Source organism: Metopolophium dirhodum, chromosome 1 (assembly GCF_019925205.1).
Source record: "Metopolophium dirhodum isolate CAU chromosome 1, ASM1992520v1, whole genome shotgun sequence".
Taxonomy (NCBI): Eukaryota; Metazoa; Arthropoda; class Insecta; order Hemiptera; family Aphididae; genus Metopolophium; species Metopolophium dirhodum.
The window spans coordinates 61,529,363-61,547,769 of NC_083560.1; the positions used below are offsets into that span (position 1 = coordinate 61,529,363).

General features: G+C 31.3%; 1 protein-coding gene across 6 annotated transcripts in view; it reads left to right on the forward strand.

The window, feature by feature from the left end:
- Positions 1-17,870, forward strand: part of LOC132935916 (protein suppressor 2 of zeste) — a 52,134-nt gene extending 34,264 nt beyond the window's left edge. For all 6 annotated transcript variants that reach the window (XM_061002557.1, XM_061002560.1, XM_061002556.1 and 3 more), the window contains 2 exons: positions 5,520-6,525; positions 17,392-17,870. In XM_061002557.1, the coding sequence (XP_060858540.1) occupies positions 5,520-6,525; positions 17,392-17,541 (1,156 nt within the window). In that variant the 3' untranslated portion in view covers positions 17,542-17,870. The remainder of the gene's footprint in view (positions 1-5,519; positions 6,526-17,391) is intronic.
- The last annotated feature ends 537 nt before the right edge of the window (positions 17,871-18,407 follow it).

Sequence of the window (18,407 nt, forward strand, 5' to 3'; positions counted from 1 at the left end):
TTCCTATTTTAGGAAAAATGCTTTGATTATTTACATCAACATCTTTTCAGGAAGGAAAGTTAATACTAAGGAAGGTCAAAAGTAGAAAATTCCTTCGGGAAAAACCAAAAAAGGGGATTTTTACGCAAAACCAGTTTTTGACAAAATTTTGTTCTTTTTTTTTGTGTAATTCGAAACCTCTGCAGAAACTTGACATTTTCACCAAATATTTATATTATTATTTTCTGTATAGGTAAAAATAAAAATAAAAATAAAAACTTGAACATTTTATACAAGATTCCTCATAAGTTGTTATTAGTGTAATTTAAAAAAAAAGTTTTGCGTTAACTTACAATAATTTTGTATGACCATCTAAAGTTAGAATTTTGACAACAATTGTATTTATTTTGAGTTGAACATTTAAAATATAAAAATTTTATTTTTATATCTAAGATTAGAAAATTGTATACAAGATTTCTCATAAGTTTGTCTAACTTTACCAAAAAATAAAATTTACCGTAAAGTAAAGTTAATTTCTTATGAGCGTTAGAAGTTAAATTTTTTTTGACATTTGTTAACTAATGATTTCTCATGGAAATGGAACAATTTCCTTATTGTTGTAATTCAAAAACAAATAACCGAAGATACTTGAAATATTGTCATCGAATGTTTATTTTATTATATTTTATACACTATACAATTTTCAAAATATTTTAACTATTTTAGCTCAAAAACAGCTCAGTTTATAGGCATAAGACAATTTCGATTTTATTAGTTTTTTCGATAATAATTGATATTTTTTTTTACTATACAACAGTTTATTTTTTTTTCGTCTTAAATATATTATATTATTAAATATATCATATTGTTACCTTTAACAGCACTATTTTTTCGCTCGATTTTTAATCTACCCTCGCACTATTGCTTGAGAATAATGTTAAACACATGGTCAATGGACACTATTATAATTTATAATACTATCATTTAGTATGCATACATCATACGATACCTTTGCTTCTTTACATATTTCGTGATAGTAAGCTAATTATTATTCACTGTCATGTTAATAGAACATAACTGTACACTTTACACATTACTCGATTATCTATGAAATATAAAATTATAATATTCTATAATTATCTTAACATTGCAAACTACACTTTTATGAAATAAATGTGAACAGATTATAAGTACCTAATTAATTTTTTAAGATTTATCAAAAATATTTACTAAAATTCTTTGTAAAAATCAGCTGCAGCTATGTGTTTCAAATAATTTAATGCTAACTGTAGGTACCCCCAAAAAATATCAATGCATTTCTCACCAAGCAAGTTTAACTAGAATTAAAATTTTCTACATTCCATTCGTTGGCACTCATATTTACCATTTAAATATTAACGAAATCTTCAACAGTATTTTTTAAAGATCATAATACGTTAATAAATTATTGTTATTTTTTTTTATATTGCGTCACCACTACATAAAATATTGTTGCAACAGTATAAATATTGCATATCATTAAAATGTAAAATCGCCTCATAAAAATATTTACAGGGTAAAAGTAAATTGATAAAATTACTCAACTTGCATCAGTTGCATACCCAGTAAAACCTTGTTTTACGTGCGGTGCACACACACACAAATACACAATAGCTTTAACAATATAATATTATATAAAAGACAACATTTGTGGTTGTGGTACACTCAAAAATTACTCCACTGATTTTGCCTTGGCGAAGTCGGGCAATAAAACTAGTAGGTATACATAATAATATATTAATATATATTAAATATTGTTGTGTCCACTCAAATAAATTAAATAATTATTTGTGATTCTTGGATATCCACTACATGAGAAGTATAAACATCATGAATAATTTATTATTGATTTATTTTTTTTACATTTTTACGCCAAACGGCATTATACAATATAGCATATTATAAAAATTTATAAAAATTTGAAAGTTTATATACCTAGGCAAACAAAATACTTTTTTTAGTGAATATTGAAATACGTATTATAAATACCTTTCAAACAAAGTATCTGTACTTGAATATCTACTTTTAAAAAGTATATTTTACAATACTGCCTATGTTACGCATTTAAATGACCTCGGTTGAAACATTTGCCAACATTTTGAAAATTTCAGTGACCATTTTTTTATCATATTGTTGAGTTACAATGATTGAGGGCCCCCTCATTGTTTTTCCTCTGGTCCCGAAAAACTTTTGGATGACTCTAAACATAGGTACCTAATGCAGTAGAACTTTGTTTGTCGCCATATGCACGGTTAACACCCATTAAATAACGACAAGCGGCGCCGAGAAGGTATATATTACAATATTTTTATATTAAGCATGCGAAAACATCACGGACACGGCTACGACACCGAGCTATAAATTATTTATATTATAACTGCAAATTACGTAAAATAATGAAGTCTTGAACCACATTATACCGACGTCCATCGGTCGCAATTGAGACCGCCACGGTATAGTTATATTATATTATTCTACATAACATAATAATAGGAACACATGTGTGACACGTATCGGCTACGGATATGTACGTGCATAAAAAATATGCTTTTATTCTCATCGTAATAATATAATGTCGTTAATAAAGTGTTTTAAATTTTTAAAATGTTTTCAAAATAGTGTACGTCTCAACCGTATCGTTTACATCCCGGTATTATTGCTCGGTCGCGGTACCTACACGTTATTATGGTATTATTTTCAATTTTGTAATGTATACCATAATACACGGTTTATCGACATGCGTATAATATTGTATTATATTTTAGTTGAAAGTAGGAACAAAGAACTAAAAATAAATTACGCACCCAAACAGTACATTGTCGATACAACAATATATTTAAGGACTCGGAAAGATTATAATTTATATGAGGCCCTTGCGTAAAATGTGGAGCGTATATCATCATCTTAAGTTCTTATGTTATACGATTTACGGTGATATAATTGATACAGCGTGCATGTCCTCTACCAACGAAAAATGTCATTTTTCCATGCGATTACTTGGCACGTAATCATCAAGAATTTGCACGAAACATTTCACAATTTGCACGCATTCGGTTTAGGCGTAAATCAAAGATTAGTACCTGAGGGCGAGGGTAGCGATGTGTGTCACCAACCCCACCAGCGTATCACAAATTAAATTTATTGCAATTTTTCCAACTCCAATATTTAGCACGTAATTAGCATGTTATTTGCACGACTGGTCTTCAAACTTTAAATTTGCCTGTTGACATCCCAAATTTAAATATTTGGATCTCTGCATGTTTCCCAATGAGCACATTTTTCCTGCGTCATTATTAAGCTCATAATTAGCACGCATTTGCACGACCAAATCTGTAATTTGCTGGTCCATCCACATCTAGCCAAAACATATTTTATCCTGCAATCACGTGCTAAATATCGGAGTTGGAAAAACTGCAATAAATGTAGTTTATGATATACGGGTGGAGTTAGGGCTGATGTCGCTGACCCCGCCCTAACTATCCTGTGACTTGGGCCTATACCAAATGCGTGCAAATTATGAACTGTTTCGTGAAAACTCTTGCTAATTACATGGTAAATAATGGCATAAAAAAATACACGTCTTTCGTTGCGATGGAATTTGGAACAGGCGCGTATTGGTACAAACAAATCAAAATCAAAAATTGCCAGATAAACGTGCACGACATAAAAAAATCATGTCTTACGCTATTTATTGGTTCAAAACGACAAAACACATTTAGAGACTGTAGGTATTGAATCTTTTATGGTACTATATGCATAGAGAAATCCATTTTTTTTATCCATACCTGCAGCCGAATTGCGGACATCCCCCCCCCCATTTTTTTTTATAGTTTACTATTTTATAATTAATATGAAATTATTATTTTGGTATTGTCTAATATTTTCAAATGTTTTCATAAATATAATAAATTATAGATATATATTTTTAATCAACTGAACTACTTGAATCAAATTCAAAAGCAATTATTAAATTGTTAAATACTGGTACAGTTTTAACAAAAAAAAAATAATATGTGTTTAAAAATAACAAAAGAATCAGTAATCTAATGTTTTTTACAAAATGCATAATTTTTATGTCGGAATTTTTAGCCATTATTATTAATTATTAATTATATTTTATTTTATACTTAAAATATATTTTTTTAAATTTCATTCTTTTTAGTACTTAGATCAGTGGATCAAACATATACAGTTATAATCTAATATATTTATGAAAATAAAAAATGTTAATATATTCTATATTTTATTTAAAAAAAATAAAATATATATTGTATTATTAAATTCAATATTATTGTTAGTCAATTTTAAACTTTAAAAAAAGAGGGGAGGGAACTGTCCACATCAAAAATATATCGGGGGTAAATATCCTACTAGACCAAAAATGGTCGGGGGGAATGTCCGGGGGGAAATGTAATTTACCCTGCAGCCCTAGTATTATGCAGAAATGAAGAATGTCGATTGTGGATTATGCATTTTAGGTTTTTTTAACAAACTTAAACACCCAAATAAATAAAATATGTTGTTTCAAACTTTTAAATATAACAAAAAAAAATAAAAATTTTAGCACTATAAAATATCGACATATGTACCTAGTTTAAAACATTTATATTTTTCAACAAAGTAAACTCAAAATCTATAAAACCCGAGTTCCGTTAAAAGCTTTTAACGCATTAGTGAATAATATTATAGACAATAGATGAAGGAAAAAATATAATATTTATTTTTCAGACTCACCGCCGCTGTTGTCATCATGATCAGACAATCGAAATTGAGTTTGTTGGTTTTTATTAGAGTGGCGACGGCGAGGGTATTATATTTATAGTGTCTGCACAAAATAACACGATATAGGTAGGTAGTTTAACCGCGTCACGTCCATAACTAAACGATGAAATTACATCGATCGAATTTGTTGATCGACCATTAACGGCATTACACGTATGCGGTTGACACCAATTTATTGTGTTGGGTTTACAACTATTATAGTTATGAGACTGTGCATGTGGATAGTTTTCAGTGGCGTTTAGTTTAGATTGGGCTATAATAATAAAAGTAACGACTGCTTCTGGCAGAAAATGTATTTTCATATATATAACGCTTAATAGAGTTGTAGTCTAAAGTATCCATTTAAAATTTAAAAAAAAAATTGTAGGTATATATCTACATAACATGATAATGTGTATTAAAATTATAGCATTTAATTTTTATTATATAATCACGACGTTCGGTATTATTATTTTATGTAATATCCAAAACTTGTTTTCTAAAATGTATTATTCTCGACAATATTGAGACAAACAAAAAAATGTTTACTAAAATGTTTAAAATTCTTATCCATTTATACGTCAGACAAAGATTAAGCTTTTACAGAAACGTTCAACAAAATAGCATAATAATATAATACTAATATTATAATATTATAATAACAATGTAATAAAAAAAATAATTAACCGCATAATTAATATAGTACATACTATAATATTAAAATTACTTGTCACACACAGGTGTAATGAAGCACGGCGCATGTCCGAAGGTGGTCTCGTCATGTCTTCATGCGCGGCTGCCAACTTCAACAACAACAACAACAACAACACCACAAACACAAACAACAACAACCACAACGGCGGCAGCAGGACGACGGCCGCTGTGCCCAGGCGCAAGTTCAGCTTCCCGGCGGTGTTGCAGTCGCACAGCCTTCAATCTGAACTGGGCGGCGTCGACTTCGGCGGTGGGCCGTCGCTCACTGTTGCCACAGCCCGTCGGCGGTTCAGCAACGTCAGCGACGTCGTGTCCAGGAAACTGTCGCACACCATCGGGTGGCGGACGGCCGTGCCGACGGAGCAGATCGCGCGACAGGGCAAGGCGCTGTGTGTGCAGTACGTCCGTTGGAAGCTGAAGCGGGCTGGCGCGTACACGAAAAAATGCGCTGCTGTGTTGCGAGCGGCTAGCGCGGCCGCTAACCCCACGGCTTCGGTGGACGGAAATGGCGGTGGCGGAAGTGGTGGCTACTTCATACCGCCACTACAGGCGATGGCAGCTGCGGCCGATCACATCGATGGGGTGCGTCGTGACGTGTTTCCTGCCGTGCTCCGGGTCGGGCTCCAATTGGAGCGGCTCGACCCGAAACTGTACGCGACAGGGACCGTGGCCACTGAAACTGCGGCCGTCACTGCTGCGTCCACAGCCGGTGCTGCAGGCAACCCATCGGCGGCCGCGGCAATGACCGGGCCGGCTGCTCCGCCTCAGCGCCTGTTCCAGCGGCACCGGCCCGCGTACAGGAGAAACACGGCCGCGGCTTCTGTCGTCCTGGTGTCCGTATCCCGTGAACTGTTCCGGGCCGGCGCCCAGGTCACGTGGGCCAAAGTCGTGTCGCTTGTGTGCGTGGCCGCCGGGCTTGCTGTCGACTGCGCGCGCCGTGGCCGTGCCGATCAGCTGCCCGACCTGATCGAGGCCGTCGGCGAAGTAATCGAGGACGATCTGGCCGCTTGGATACATTACAACGGCGGATGGGTTAGTAAAATATACGCTCTCAAACGAGTCCATAATTCCATCGAATAAAAATGCCACATCAATAAGCTGTCCCTTATGACACAATAATAGTTAGTGATGTGCCACTATGAATACTTCCTAAGGATAATAATTGTAATTTTCCCTATAAATTTCCGGTCTTGGGAACATTTCAGAGAATTTGAATAATAGTTATATAGCATCTAGCATATTATTAGGTACTTATAATATATCGCATATATAGTTTTAAATATCGCATTAAACCTAGTTTACTATAGAACTTGAACTAATCTCTATTCACATCTCTATACACTATAATACTATAATGTTATGTATACTAATAACAGTTATAAGTACCTACAATTTTGCGGTAAAGATAAATATTATTAATAGCTTCAGCGCTCTATTTTGTTTCCTTTCCCCGATCGACGCAACATGGCAAATTTGCGTTCAGCAGAACCAACCTTGTGCGACAGCTTTATATTATTAGAGTGCACTGTGTTTGTAGATTGAATTTTTCCAATATTTATATTTTTAAGCAATACCTAAGTTTTAATTTTTAGTTGTGTGAAAAATATAACAAATTATAAAATCCACGAATCTCGGTATAAAATTTAAACATTGTAAAAAAGCCAACGTACATAAACATTATAAACACAGATGATGTTCTTAACAATAAGTTTATTCATTCGAATACCTCCAAAACAGGATTCACAGCTACGTCCTGTGTCGTGTCGTGTCAATCAAATCGTATTGTGCATATTAATTTGTTGGTATCATGTAATAACCAAGTTGCAACCAAGTATACCAATAAATAACTACAGCTCATCTTTTAAACCGTATTGGTTACCAGTTGTAATCATAATAATCAAGCCATCGCATGAACGACACACACCGTAGATGTGAATCCGGCTTCACACTAAAGCTAACGACACAAGGTTGGTTCTGAACACAAATTCGGTTGTAATGCGCTGGTCAGAAAGATAAAACAAAATATAGTGTACTCACATAATCTTAACAATAAGATTAAATATCAATTGGCTATTGTCAATTAGGTAATAATCATATTATCAACTGACTTGAAGCAGCAACAGTCATGACATTTAAAATTATATATATGATATTAACATATTATTGCATACACGCGACTACGTGTAAGTAGTGTTTTTGTTGTCTTTCGACGCCCCTGTTCCGCCACGCCGTATAGAGTACATAGCTACAATACGATAAATAATAAATAATTAAGTGTTTTCCAAAAACCGTGAATAACAAAATGTCCCAAGCGATTTATTTTCGAGATGTCATTATACGAGCCTATTGAGATGAACGCTGCCGGTGGCCTAACCTTCGTAGGTATATTTCACTGATAGTAAGTGTTTGGCCTGTAGTTACACGCTAAGCGTGTCATTTTAAATGGGTCATTTGTGGATTTTGTATAATTTAAACCAATTCCTGCGTCAAAACGGAATTTGACTAATATATGACATTCATGGTTCATTTTTTCAAAATGGTACTTATGATGTACAGACTCGAGTCAAATAAAAACGTTATCATACTCTGTAAATTCGGGTACGAGTACAATGGTGTAGGACCTGCAACACAGTGTTTAGGTATTGCACAATAACACCTGTTTTCAAAAAATAGCACGTAGATACCAGGTACTTATATCTCAGCTAAACCATTAAATATCTAAAAACTGTTTTTGTTTTCGGTAATTTGCATAACACGGGTCTAAATGGTTTTACTTTTGCAGTAGAACAAAAAATAAATATTTTATGTAATTCTATGCAAATCGTTTTTCATAAACTGTACCATAAGCCGTACAGGTACAACAATAGTAGAATACAATAGATGGTTAAATAATATAGAGTTTATTATTGCATATGATCTCGGATTGTTATCATTAGATACAAAATGGCTGCTTAAAATATTAATATTGTCCCTATCATGAAAAATAGCTGTCTCCCTTTACGCTGCCATTTTTTTCATCAAAAATTTCATATGCAATAACCTTGTATGTTTCAACTTTCAACCATGATAAAATATAAATTCTACTCGTCAGATTTAAACAGCAGATAATTTTTTAGGTACAGACATTTTACAATAAGTAATCGTTATTAAACTCATGCAAAAAATTATAACAAGTTTCTTTTTTCTATTATACAAATCGTAAGAAACGAATAAAAAAGTGCCGTTCTTTTCCCGTGGACCGTGGTATTATTTTCTTGTAATTACCCACTTCAAGTAAATAAATTGTGTATAATAATGTACCTAATCTAATATTATGATTAATAATTATTAATTAGATATATACTTAATACTTGCTAACTTTATTTTATTTTGAACCATATAATATAATACACACTTATTATTATATATTATAACAGAAATGTCCTAAAAAAAAGTATAATAGTAGGTAATACATAGGTTACATATTAATAATAAATAATAATATTTGGTTGTAAACGACATGGACAATATAGAATATAACATAATACATTCAACCAGTATACCTACATTCACAGGCCACTGATAATTATATTAAATAGGACAATAATAAATAGTCCAGTTAAAAACTATAAAATTCCAAACTAAATCGTAAGACATCATTTCTAATTATATAGTTTAACGAAATCTAAAATATAACTTTCCACCTTTATAAGATGTTATAAATATTTTGAAAAGAACAACCATATACTTACTTATAATTTATAAAATATACATGATCTAAAATTTTTTTTTTTGAACTTGACTCCGCCAACCATGGCCATTAGCTATTGCAGGGATTATGGACTATGATGGTTGGTAGGGTTGGCACGGAGGGGTGTTACGGTAGGTAAGCAACACATATAATATGTGTGGCAAGGTTTTTGCTACTACGAACCCGGGTGGTCATCCATCAGGAAACTAGTAGCAGTGGACGTTACTTACTCTCAGTCATATTCCGTGACTGATAGCAGCCAACGCGCCGCGCCAAGCCACGATCATTAAATTATATGGTGAAAAAAGGTACATGTAAATTCCACCCGAAAAAAAAATTATAATTAATAAACAGATCCTACCTATAAGTAAGACATTCTTCTTAATAAAGTTTAAAAGTTAAAAGTTAGTTTTTTTTGTAATTTTCAATCAAAATCATCCGTAGTTTTGAATATTTATTTATTTGTTTATATATTTGAATGGGCTTACCCATAGGCGCCGACCTTGTTGCCAGGAGGGACCGCCATAATGTAACAAATAAAATATAATAGGTTTAAATAGAATATATTAATTACTTACTGTTAGTATACAAATTTGTGAATGTGTCATATTATTAATATTAATAAAGACATGAGTCTTAATATAACTTAATCATTATAAGTATTTAAATAAATTTATATTTCACATATTAAGTCAATATAATGATAAAGACGAGTCAAAATATAATCATCTAAAATCCAAATACCTACAGTTTTTTTTCTCAAAACACCCAAAATAATGAGTCACGTTTTCTACATAATCATCCAGAGATATTTTATTATTCTTATATTTTGCGTACAGTACAATCACGTTGTACAGTCACGGAACGCTTGGTTTAAAAATATTTATTTCAGGCGGACTTTACAAATCCATTTTTGTACCTGTTTATTTTTGCGGGAGTAATTTACATGTATGTTTTTCACCAGGATATTTTCCCGGGCGGAATTTGCCATAATCCTAATTTTTACCTGTTCACTTTGGGCGGAGTTTACAATCGCCCAATTGTGATGAGAGATGTGTATGATGTGTCGATGTATTGATATACTTCAGATTTCGTAAAAAAAAAATGGTTTAGTCATAAATCATAATATATATATTAGAAAACACACAAAATATTAAAATGGATATTAGGAATTTGTATACGTTTCATTCATTTTTAAAATCTAGTTCATTTTAGCTGCAGTCATAAACTATGGTATTATCTATTAACAGTTACTATCATACGCGGCACTCGGCTCTAATTTTTTGGGGAAGGAGGCGAAAATTAATCACAATTTATTGACCCATGTATAATGATAAGATTGCCCTCTCAAAATTGTTTTTGGTGGAGGAAACTTCCCCCTCCCCCTCATCTAATTCTGCCTAAGGCTACTATAGTTACTTAGTTCGCTATTATCAGTTGTACGCGCCAATATACATTGATAATCAGCTTTTAAATTCTAGATGGTCTATTGGGTCTATACATAGTAATAAGTTGTATTCAAAATTCGTTGCATTATAAAAGAAATTATTTGTTTTTTTGTCTGATAAATAGAGAGTGTTATCTTTTAAAAACGTTCACACCTCTCAGCCAAGATGGCTAGTACCACCTATGAGTAATATTATTGTACTTTAAAACAATAGTGCGTTCATATTTTCTACCAGTTTCATCAAAACCGCAAATACCATCTTGAGATTATTGATTCTCACGAACAAGCCTCTTATTATCTTATAATCTTCCGTTTGGCCCTGAACCGAACTCTTTGCTATGTCAACATAATATATCCATCAATCATTATGATATATATATATACCATTACAATCGTAATAGGTAAAGCCAGCTTTATAATCATCTCGAATGAAAAATCTTTTTTTGTTTGGACATCGGAATCTAACCTAATTTGTTTATTAACAAGTCGGAAGTCTTAACTTATAAGCCGTACATAACTATTAAAGTAGCATTATGGTATTACCTTTGTACAAATGTTTTACTAGATGCAACATTACACAGATGTTAAAACTGTTTCCAGTCCGAATATTAATACCTAAATAATTGTTACAGTATAATATGTTCAACTTGCACAGTAACATCGGCATGTCTAATTCACGATAACTTTATACTATATATAGGCACATAAATATTAATAACATATTAATTCACACTTGTACAAAAAAAAATTATAATTTCAGTACCCGTATTATATTTTAAGTATTACCTATATAATTTGTAATATTATTATTATACATAACATATATATGATATGCATACGCCCGTGTACCTACTTCCGGGAGAAAATTAATCGACGGCATTGGACAACATGAGTGTACCCGTGCCATATAGGTATGCACTAGCTATGTAGATTGTTTAGGTATACTACCTCCATAAAACCACTGGCTAATGATACTGATCTCTTTATTATTATTATTATTCTTTATTACCATTATTAATTATTATTACCGATGATTACAATATTTATTAAAGAACATAGCTACCTTACACGCTTCGACTGTTAGTTGTATTTATTATAGTACATAATTTGTTACATACACATATTTTACTGCGTCTCCATAGAGTTGTTTTTTAGGTACCAGGTACCTACTTACAAAATTAAAACATAGGTACACTGTACACCTGTCACGTGACACATTTTCCAAGCGTGATTCATAAGTCGTTCATAAGCCTGCACCTAAAACTGAAAATATTAAATTTCAAATATGTCAGACAGTCAGTTGACTTGTTATTATAAATATTAAAATATACTGGAATAATATTATATAGAAATATCATAGGACATAATTTTAACTTGTACTCAAATACTTTTAAAAATGTAGTAATAAGTATTTAGAACTGTTGATACACGCCACTCAATAAGTCGTGAGATGTTCTGTATTTGCTAATAGAAAAATACATTTTATAAATTATGTTTATTGTTTGTACACTGATTATACAAACCGTTGATACAAATATGAAACATATAGATTATATAAGCATTTAGATGTTAAGTTTTTGTTTAGCCAAGTGATATTAAAGACTAAAATATTTTCGCCCCCCCCCCCCTTCACAGAAATGACCTGGAGACACCCCTGTTGCAAATCCTCTAATCCGTCAATGTTCAATACTTCAACCTATTAACCTATCTGAATGGCATATTTCTGTTACATCTATATTTATATAAGTTAAAACTTTAGAACTCCAACAATAATAATCTACCTATACCTTTATTCTTTTCATTTAAGTCATTATTTTATTACATCTATATATTTATATCGATACTTTTACAGTGAAACCTCCTAACGAATACCACCAAATAGTGGACGTTTTTTATGAACGAACTACAAACTAAACCCTCTAAATAGCAGATAAAATTTTACTGACCTAGTTTTTGACATCTAAACCGGTAGGTAACATAGGAAGAACAACTACATTAGTACTATCGGCGAAAAAACTACCGATTTATTTTCTGATGAAGTTATATGAAACCACTACCTCCATTATGACTATATTTATAGGAGAAAACTCAACAATTCCATAGTGGCCATTTTCAAATACTCAAAAATAATATAATATACCATATTTTTAAAATTGTAAATTATTATTATAATGTTACCCTGGAGTATTAAACACCATTCAATATTATCATTATAATCATAATATTAAAGTCAACCGACCTACCATTAAATGTAAAGGTAACAACATTATCTACCTATGTAGGTACACTAAAACGATTTTTCAACATATTCCTGAAAATCAGTTAGTTATAAGGTTGTAGAATATTATGTGAATATAAGAAAAAAATATTAAAATAACTAAACATTTCATAAAAAGTATTTAATTTTGTTCATAACTCACATCAAAATAAAAATAAATAAAAAGTCTCTGAAAGAACATGGATAACATTTTTACCTGTAAATTTTACTATAGGTCGATTCATTTTTGTATTTAAACTAACAAAACTAAACGTGAACCGTTGAACAAAGACTTTTGAAGTTATGTGCTTGTAAGATGGATACTACAACCGCGGATGTGACCCGTACTCATAATTTGTATTTGTCTTTCAATTCGTTGTAAGTTATATGCCGATAAGCAGTTAGTCACAATTCATAACCACAAGTTGTGGCCTGTGCTCTGTTGGTAGTATCCGTACTCTGTGGCTATAGCGTATTAAAATATTTATAAGACACACGGTTATAACTTATGACAATATATGTCAAGATATAATCACTTGTATGATCGTCATTCCTCAGCTACTATATATCATTGTATTATAAATCTAAAAATATATAATTTTAAATTAAAAATAATTAATAGTTTAGTGAAGATTGTCAACACCCGACCACCCACGACCACAATTTAGCGCGACACTGCCTAATAATTAATGATGGACAACAATATCGATAATTTGAATCGATAATATCGGAAAAATCGGACCGATATCGATACATAATATTATATTGTTGGCCGTTGCCAATCATTACAGTAATGATATATGTATTACCATTGATTTTATTTCATATTATAACATTATAAAACCTGCAATGTTATTGCTGAAGTAAATTCAAATGCATTATTCGGACGACGGATTATATTTAAATACAGATAATGTACGTAAACATCCTTCCATCACAAACACTCACCAACACAATTTTATTATAATTTAGTTGGCTCTAGAATCAATGTGGTGAACGAAATTAAAGATCTCGGTATAATTTTATCGTCGGATTTGAGTTTCAAAGCCATATAGAATCGATTTGCAAAGGCTTTTGAAACTAAGGTTTTATTAAACGCAACTGTGCGGATATTATAGCTACACGTGTCTAAAAGTCCTGTACTTTGCTCTGGTTTGTTCCATCTTAAATTTTAGTTCACTGATTTGGAACCCTCGACCAATAGGCTTAATCGATAAAATTGATAAAATCCAAAAAAGTTTTATTAAAATGGTTGTATTTATACTAAATTGATGTAGTCTACCTATTGCCTAAGTCAAGCACCAATGTAAAATATCCCCTCTAGGTAGAAGGCGTGATTACTTGACAGTTTATTTTTATATAAATTATTATTGAATGGGACTGTCAACTGTCCTGAGCTTTTGAGTCTTATTGGCCTTAGAGCCCTCTCAGTCAATATTAGACATAATTTCCTATTTTATATTGTACCAGATCAGTGGCGTATCGACGGGGGATATGGTGGTCGTATCCTTTTCCCCTGGAGGCGAAATTGTGTACAAAATGTTGTCTCCATATAATAATATGAATATAATATGGGTATACTGAATGTCTATATTAAAAATAGTATATCCCCCCCCCCCCCATTGAAAAAATTCTAGATACGCTACTGCACCTCGTAATTTGGTTCTCCATTGTCCTATCAGTGGAATTTCACATTATTGTAACGATAATCTATCTGATTTTGATTTATTTTTCATGATAATCGTTAGTAGGAAAATTATTACTTTGTTTTTAGTTTATACTATTATGTTACTAGTTTTAAGTTATTCATATAATGTTACTTCCAACTTATATTATACTGTACTCTCTGGCCTCGCGGGCATTACTATCAATAAATAAAATAAAATGAAAATAAGAATTATACAACTGTGCACATGCAAATAATATTATCAAATAGGTAAAACGATTATATTAATTGTACGGACGATTATATTAATAAACACGTACGGACGTGTTGTTTACAACAATGTCTACGTTCTGTAATGTTGATGTTTCCCCGAACTACCTGATGTTGAAAATGGAATACATTGGAACAATCAAGATTAATGTTTGTTATATCCTATACCTACGTACCGTACGCTCGCGGAAAAATACGTTTTCTATACGTAATTGTCGTTTTTATTTTCAATGATATTCTGTAAACTATAATATAAATTATAAACTGTTTAGTTTCTAAAAAATATATCAAATAGTTGGTATTGAGTTAAACAATGTATAGAAACATTTTTAAATAATTTTATAACCACCATTATAATTCATAGAGGGGGGGACAAGCTGCTGGGATATTTGCCTCCTGACTTTTCGGAAATTTTTTTCAAATTGAGTATGATAAATTACTATACCTATAGTAAATTGAAAGTGGTTAAACAAAAGAAAGGTTACTGTTATAAAAATCCCTGTTAACAGTTAGGTAATCATTAATCGAATAAGAAAAGAAACAGGGATCTCTGGTAGACAGGTACAATAATTTATTACATAAAACAGACGTGATAGAGATGGATGTAGGTATTCTAAAATTCCAAAATGCACTGACAGAACGCATAGCACTCTTAAATATAATTTTAACCCTGTACGCTTACGAAACAGAAAATTTGGTTAATATCGTTAATTCAGCACTTTTAGGTCATATTCATCCAAGTCTATTCAAGAGAATTCAACCAACAATTAAAAAAAATAAAAATTCAATTACCAATAGGATTAGGCTTACCAATTGGCCTAGCAGAGAAAGGGATATCGGAACTACTACGGATAGTGGAAATTAATGTAGTGTACGTAAAAGGCATCCTAATGTTTATTATGGAAATTCCATTAATTAACAACTACGATCTTATGCTGTATAAATCTATTCCTTTCCCTGTAAACGTACGAAGTAATGTGTACGCTATTATAGAACCAAATTCTGATTATATAGCAATAGATAAATCACTTTTATATTATATAGAAATAAGTAATTATCAACTTTCAAAATGTAAAACAACCACAAACACTATTATTTGTAATCATGAGCAACCTATACAACACGTAAGAGATTCATGCGAAACAATGTTATTCCGAAATCATAAAACACTTTCAAACGTAAGCTATAAATACATTAAGTTTAGCCACAATGTATGGCATAAGTTAGAAAATAAGAATTCGTGGTTATATGTAACGAGTAAAGAAAATATTATAATTACATGTATAAATGTAACAGCACCATTAATAATAAGTGTAAACGGCACTGGAATATTTAGTTTAGATAATCATTGTGAGGCTTACACTGCGGATAATGAAATTAAATTAGTACCTAAAAGGAAAATAAGTACAGACATTTATAAAAATTACACTCCAAAACTTAACTTATCTATAAATTTCGATATATTAAAAACTGTATCTAATAACGATTTGGATAACACTTTGTTTTCAAAAGAAAATTTAAGAATAAAGGATAATCTGAATAAACTAACTGAAAATTCCAAATCATTGGATGAACTACAAAGTTACCTTAAAAGAAATGTTGTCGATACGATTTATGACTCAAATCATTATCTACTAATCGGTGTAATAGTTATGGGCAGCAGTGAGGGCTAATTATTATTAGTAGTATTATTATTTTTAATGTATAAGAATAAGCAAAACAAAGGAATTGTATCTAAAACATATGAAGGCTTAGAAGCTACTCATTCCCATGAAAGTCCATTACCTAGAGTAATTTAGATATTTTTAAATGGGAAATGAACTTTCATTTTACCCTGGGAGTGTTACGAACCCCTGTTTATAATTTATTAGTAATTAGCACAATAAGCACCTTTTTTCCTAACCTACCGAATGGCAGTCGTATTTTATATCACACACAGGACTTATGTGAATTCGTATTCAGTAAAAGTATTTAGTTAAGTAAATCAAAGACTATTTATTTATTACCTATTAAGATCCTCCGGGAATCAATCTTAAAATTATAATATAGTTGTTTCCTCATCGAAGACGAACTTACAAACCACAACGGATATAACCGAAAAGGGAATACAACAATATTATATATTTCATGTACTATCAAATTTACCCCTCCCCCAACAAATTTCTGAGGGCGCCTTTCTAGCTGTCATTAATATTTTTTTAAGCTACTACTGGGTACTTTCCTACTTTAGGATTTAAATAAATATAAGTTTATGTCAAGATTTGAGGATTAAACTTGGAATGATTGCACAACAATAAACGAGTTTTCCAGGTATTATAATATTTATACTGATTTAGTGATGTATTTTTCACTATTTGCAGCACATCCTCCCCCTTCACACCTTTCTCCCAATACAATTATACCTAATTATGCATATATATATTTTTCACAATCACACCATAGTACCATATGCATCAATTACAATGAGTGTGTGATTCTGTAATTAAAAATAATAACGCGGAAACGCTTCATGGTTTTAATTATTTCAGATGGGGCTCCAGTCATACTGCAAACCGGTGGTCGTCAACATCGAAAATCCTGTATCCACTCAAATCTTGTATCTAGTGTCATTGCTCATAGTTGTCATATTTTTCTTGTTATTGTTGAGGTGGTTTGACTTCATATCCGTTTTCCGATGAACCTGCCACGGCAGATGACATCCAACAATTATATTATATAAATATATTTTATTACTACAATATACGTTATATATATAAATATATCTCTGCCTATTATATTATACAGTTTTATATAGATATATCGTCTGTTACTTTATGCACAAATTATACTATATACATATAAATAGGTATAATATATATCTAATATCTATTATAATACCTATATTAATATACGTGCAGCAAAATGTCTAAATAATATAATATATAAAATGGTATTAATATTATTTTTATCATTATTATAACTGTTATTTTTATTTTTACACAACGTAAAATAAAATGTTGAATGTACAAATAGGTAAATGCTATAATACTATTAGAATTCGTATTTATTTATCCATTCATCTTATCCTGAACTCCTTTTCATTGAATAATATATTATTATATATGCATATTGTATATAGACTGTTGACTAGGTATTTACTATACAACCATTAGCCATTGGCGTGGTAAAGAAGGTATAATCGAGAAACTGACACTACTGAGTTTTTTAACTGGTTGTAGTAGTGGTTGGCTTGGTAATAGTTCATAGGTAAAAATTTAGTATTTTAGAATATTTACTACGACAGGTATAGTTAAGAACAAAGATATCAGATCAGTGGCGTATTTACGCGGGGGGGGAGGTCACTTAAACATCAAATACCAAAACGGCAATACTATAGTAACGACAAAATATGTCAAATTCAAAAATGTTTATTTATTGATGTAATGTTTCATTTTAAATTATAAATGTAGGTATAATCTTTATACTATTTAATAATCTGTTAATCATATATTTGTTTTATTATTATTATTATTAATTAACCAGTGGCAACTTAGGCCATTGGGTG